The following is a 6000-nucleotide window of genomic DNA, read 5'->3' as shown; positions in this document are numbered from 1 at the left end:
CCCTGTTATGTGCAAGGGCTTTTTTTTTCTTATGTTATTACCGGTGTAGGATATGAGATATGAATTATTGAGGCGTTGATCAGACTGCGGTGTCCAGTCCTATCTGTCCACCCATGACCACATCCATAGTGTTCAGCATTGATAGACCTGAGTGATAATCTGTTTTATACCAGTTATCTGATGTTGAAATAAGCCCCTATTATTTTCCTTAATATAGTAAAAGGCTTGTGGTCTTAGTCCCCAATGAAGCAGCTTTCAACACACGGCGGCCATATACCAGTGAGGATGAGGCCTGGAAGACATACTTGGAAAATCCCTTGACAGCTGCAACAAAGGCGATGATGAGTATAAATGGAGACGAGGACAGCGCTGCAGCACTTGGTCTGTTATATGACTACTACAAGGTACAGTTACTGTAAATCTATTCAAGTTCTCTTTCTACTATTGACGAACACCCTTTTTTTAGTTCTTACTCAATGTAAAATAAGAATAATTAATCCAGTGTTTACTTTTATTTTAATTAAAGGAGTTCGCTGCTAAAGAAAACAAAAAAAATTTAAAAAAAAGCTAAAATAACAAGTAAGACTATTCTCACTTTTCAAATCCACCACATCTCGAGTGGTGCCTGTGCTGTTTCTGCTTTGGACAATCCCTACTTTTGACATTAAACCCTTGACAATAAACTGATCACATAATATAGTCCAGCAAGTCTTCAATTTCTCTGCAGTGCCACCACAGGTGAAATAAAGTATTACACAGTGCTCATTTAAATGAATTGGATGTCTGTGTAATGCAGGACAGGACAGGACCTCCAGAGCAAGAGACGCTCTTTGTAAACACTCTCCACACTGGCCTAGAAATTAGTATCCTGAACAGAGAACCCCCCTTAATTAAACTCCAAATTCTCTAATGGGGTAAATAAAATTGTTGTTTTTTTCGAAACTGGACAACCCCTTTCATAACAATATGCCATTGTATTTTTGTAACTAAAGGAAAAATAGATTATGATTCATATCACAGGACACGTACAGTGATAAAATACAATCTTATGTGTACAGTGGATTTTTTTTCTGAAGAAAATATATTAGTTTTGGTTTAGTTATTTATAATGTTTTTATATTTTTAGGTCCCAAGGGAGAAAAGGTTATTGCCCTTAAATAAAATGAATGATGTCCATGACGACCAGGATAAAAGGTAAAACATGTTTATTTATGCATGTGATGGTCTGTTGTCTGGCACAAGGGTTTTAAATCTCAGATACTCTATGGTATGAATTTTTAGATTCAGATTTCTGTGCAGATTTGTTATGCTTAATATATCTTTATAAAGGTTGATGTTCTGTTATTCAGGGATAGAGCTATAAATCCCCTGCATAGACATAGATTTAAAATATAACATTCTGGTTGCCTACAGTCACCACTAGAGGGAGCTAACTGCATACTGTTATACATTGATCGCAATAATAAAACCGTAAGCTCCTAAGCTCCCCCTAGTGATGGCTGCGGACAGCCAAAATTAAAATATATATGTCTGTGCAGGGGATTTGGAGCTCTGTATCAGAAAAACCTAGCTCCTAGCTCTGACTGCTATAAAGATATATTAAGAAATTAATATTTAATTTAACAACGATTGACCTTCAGGACAAAGGTAAACAGATTATTGACCTACTTAACCCCCCCCCCCCCCAACAGCAGATGTATATAGGGGCAGTCAATCTATCCCCCAACATTAGATTGGCAGTGGATTCCTAGTTGATATGTTAGGGGTCTTTTCTTTTATGGGGAAAACCCCATTTAAATATTGCTCTGAAGGTGAAAAAAAGAAAAGTATCTAGGGATGTGCCACATTATTTAATAGAATATGAAATGGAAATCCATTGATTAGATCACTTTCCTGTTGATATGAACATTGCTTCTCTATCTCCCTGTCATTCTTTACTAATGATAAGGAAACTCATAAAACACCTCCAGGCTTTCCTGCCTCTTGTCGATAAGGGAAAATATTGTGACATTGTGTGTATTATGTATGTAAATGAAGAAGATGAAGAGGTGTGTAATGATAACAGCTGGAGGCATGCTCATAAATGTGAGTTTAGTCCATATACAGTGCTGGACCAGCCATAAATGTTACAGGTAGTCTTCTTCTTTTTCTTTCTTCTTTTAATCTTCCATGTAACTACAATATCTTTATTAAAAAAAAAAATATATATATATTTAAAATATCGAAGTTGGAACATTCATTGTTTACTTCCAGTGGATACAACTCTGTCCATGGTCATGTGATGGACACACAGGTGCTGGGATTGTTACAGTATGTGTATCAGAGATGTGTCCATAACATAACCCTGTAACGAGTTGTGCACCTGTGTGTCCATGACCATGGACAGAACTTTATCCACTGGAAGTAAACAATGAATGTTTCTACTGAAGAACAATAAGCAGAGATCTTGAAAACCCTGAGGAATTAATGCAGATGGTGCATTGGAAAAGTGTTTCGATTTCAATTATACAAAAAAATAAAAATAACATACATTTTTTGAAACTGGACAATTGCAAATCAATGCTATTAATATAAAGAAATGGTGGATTAAAATGGATCTTATTTTCTACAGGAATGGTGTTCCAACTAGTGAGTCTCAGAGTAACCTGTGTGCTGGGGAAAATCGGGTGCAAGTTCTGAAAGCAAATCCGGTGAACCTTTCCCTCAACACAGAACCTGTAGAATCCTCCAAGAGAGAACAATATAACAGCAGCTTATCTGGAAGCCCAACTTCTGCTCCAACTTCCTCGGTCGCTGTGGTAAAAGCAGAGGAATTCACCCCAGTGTTCATGTCGCCTTCAGTGACTTACAGGACAGACAACGAGGAACCAAGAGGGGTTATTTTTGAGCAGACTCACTATGGAACTCACATCAGCCAACATACGGACTACCTCAAGGATGATCAGCGCAGTACTCCGGACAGCACATACAATGAAAGTTTCAAAGAGTCCATCTCTGATGTAAGTATATCTGAAAAAGATCCATAAAATATGTAATCCCACTGAGGGTAGATGTGCCAGTGCTTGGTCTCCATAAACGATGAACAGCTCTGTTCCTTTTCTATGATGGAGATTCTCCTAACTGTGCATTGTGGATTGTCTGAAGCTTTTGTTGTATTACCTGCGCATGGTCAGATTTTCGACTACATCTCCAAATAAGTGAAGCTCGGCTATACCTAGAAATTATTTAGATAAAAGACGTTTACTGTTCATCAGTCTGCAAAAAAAGCCCTAAAAACGACTTTCAGAGAATCGGGTCCTTCATCTCCTGGTTCTCGCCATATTTGTCTGGAGCTTTAGAAGAGGAGCAGGGACTGGAGTGAGACTTTTCCTTGCTTGGTCTCCATTGTATACAGAGCAGTTAGTCTTATTTATCATGTGTACCACCATGTGTTATATGGCCGCCCATACGTTTGAATGGGTGCCATTCATTTCCAGAAGTCACCGCAGTAGAGATGTGCAGCTTGCCCTGGACTGCCGATGAAAGCTGTCCACCTGAGGTTCCCGCTGCTGGACCTGTGTGATCGCTGGTGGATTACCATGAGAAGGGGTCGTCCCATGTGGACAAATAGGTCTATAGTTCTGAGGTTTTTGTAGCACACTTTGTACAAGATGCCAGAAACATTTACAACTCCTTTAAATAACTTTTTATATAAAATTATAAAAGCCAAAGTAAACTCCTAATGTTCCAAGTTACCTGGCAACATTGCCACTGCAAAAATATGTTTGTCTGTCTATTCTTAAATTGTCAATACACCAAACAATGTTCACATTCATAGGAGTCTTGAGAATGTGTATGTTTTTTGGTTTAATTGCAAACATTAAAGGATACCCTGGCAGGTAATTTGCTATATTCTGCTCTCTTCTGGGCAGACACTGCTGTCACCTTGAGAGAAGTGGCTGCCTGGGATCGATTGCAAATAGAGACGGGATATCCTGGTTTGGGGTTTAGCGCCGATTACGCTTGATGCTTGCTGACAGGGTAGTCCAGGATTAGAAAGAAGTCTGCGGCCCGCATTTACTAAGCGGTTTTAATGCCAGTTTTTGGCATAAACTTTGCCCAAAAAAAACATTTTTCTCATCATTTGACAAATTTGAAAAGTGGACATGGACTCCAATGAGACATAGTGTAGGGCACATTTATTAAAGAGGACCTGTCACTAGGTCAAATAAGTTCAATTGGTGACTCCCTGATTCCAGCGCTGTTTTTCTTTTTTACCTGGACCCCTCTTCCCCGTTCCAGAGATATCGCCCACTGTTGTATTGACTAACTATATGCTAATTTTCTGTAGTTGGCCAACGGGGTGGAGCTAGCTTCCCTGCCTCTAAGGCGGACCAATCAGCGCAAGGCAGCATGAGGGGAGCTTACGCCCTGTTGGCTAACTACAGCAATATAGCATTGAAGGAGCCAACACAACCAGAAAGAAAAATAAAACGGCGTTGGAATCAGGACGACAGCGTCATTCAGGTGATTAAACCAGTTTACCTTATATGACCTAATGACAGGTCCTCTTTAAGTAAACTAAGTGAAAATGGTGCAAATCTGTGTCTTTTATGAGCAGACGTAGATTATATTATATTTTCTGACTGTAAGAGATTTGAAAATGCACCAAATTTATTAAGAGGTGTAAATCATTTTATATGTTTATTGCAAATAACTCCAACTAGCTCCATTACTTAGACTGGGGTAAGAGATGTGGGCAGTAAATATGGGCACCCACAAACAGCGTGACATTTGTCCATGGACTGTGTCTGGTGTTGCAACTCAAGTCCCATGCAATGAATTTGGGTGGGTTACAATACAGCCCATAGACAAAAGTGGCACAGTTTCTATAAAAAAAAAAAAAAAGCGCCTCTTTTATATTTCAGGACAACCCTTTAATATATCCAAATACTTCTAAGACTTTAAAAGTTGCATCATCGATATACTACAAACCTAAAGCTTGTTCTTTTTCTTTTTGTGTTAGAAATACCGGACTTCATCAGTAGCGGACGACTTTATGTACGATCAAACAGCAAGGTATGTTGTGAGTTTTTTTTATTTATATGGCTCATAAAGCTTGTTAAATGTAAAGATCGAATTGTGATATTGTGACTGTAACATTTAGTAATCTAGATATTTTTCTGTTTTCCCTCTATACAGCACATTTCAATATACTCTAGAAGCTACAAAGTCTCTTCGTCAGAAACAAGGGGAAGGACCAATGACTTACTTGAACAAAGGACAGTTTTATGCTGTTACTCTGAGCGAAACTGGAAGCAACAAGTGTTTTAGACATCCCATCAGCAAAGTCCGGGTAAGAAATATTATCCTCCAATCGCAATGCTGTACTTATGGATTTCATACCAATGCCTGCAAATGCAAAACTTTATATATCATCAATAATTAAATAACCATTCCCCTCTGGTCATTTTTATACTTATACCCTGTCCTTCAAGCCTTGGTGGGTTTTTGATCTGACGTGATTTTGGTCACAGTGCAAATTTTTAAACTGCTGTGAGTAGGGGATGGAAATAAAGGGGGTTTTACACTGGACGATGATTGGGCAGACGAGCGTTCATAGAACGCTTGTTCCCGATAATTGCCCTGTGTAAAAGAGGCAGCGATCAGCAGATGATTGAGCAAACGCTCGATGATCTGCTGATCGTATCGTTTTAAAGAAGTAAAAGATTAGCGTTGTTGGCAGCACATGTGTAAACAGGGAGATGTGCTGTCGACAACGATAATAATGTATGAGGACATGCGATCATGGCGACGACCGCACGTCCCCGTCCATAGCTCCGTGTGACAGGAGCAAGCGAGCGCCGGTCAACGATGTCTCGTTGATCGGCGCTCGCTCCACTGGCTGAGTGTCGGCCGGTGTAAAAGGGCCATAAAGCTTTACGTAAAATTAGAAAAATCTGATCACTAATGCAGACTCAGTAAAGAAATGGCATAGCTCGCGAAGCTGTCCGGGTCAGT

General features: G+C 39.3%; 1 protein-coding gene across 1 annotated transcript in view; it reads left to right on the top strand.

Moving 5' to 3' along the window:
• The first annotated feature begins 338 nt into the window (after positions 1–338).
• Positions 339–6000, top strand: part of GRHL2 (grainyhead like transcription factor 2) — a 42852-nt gene continuing 37190 nt past the window's right edge. The window contains exons 1-5 of the mRNA XM_075828000.1: positions 339–404; positions 1127–1194; positions 2612–2999; positions 5006–5058; positions 5182–5335. Of these exons, the coding sequence (XP_075684115.1) occupies positions 339–404; positions 1127–1194; positions 2612–2999; positions 5006–5058; positions 5182–5335 (729 nt within the window). The remainder of the gene's footprint in view (positions 405–1126; positions 1195–2611; positions 3000–5005; positions 5059–5181; positions 5336–6000) is intronic.

Source organism: Rhinoderma darwinii, chromosome 5 (assembly GCF_050947455.1).
Source record: "Rhinoderma darwinii isolate aRhiDar2 chromosome 5, aRhiDar2.hap1, whole genome shotgun sequence".
Lineage (NCBI taxonomy): Eukaryota > Metazoa > Chordata > Amphibia > Anura > Rhinodermatidae > Rhinoderma > Rhinoderma darwinii.
Note: the sequence above shows the minus strand (reverse complement) of the source record. Positions and strands in the feature narration are given on the sequence as shown.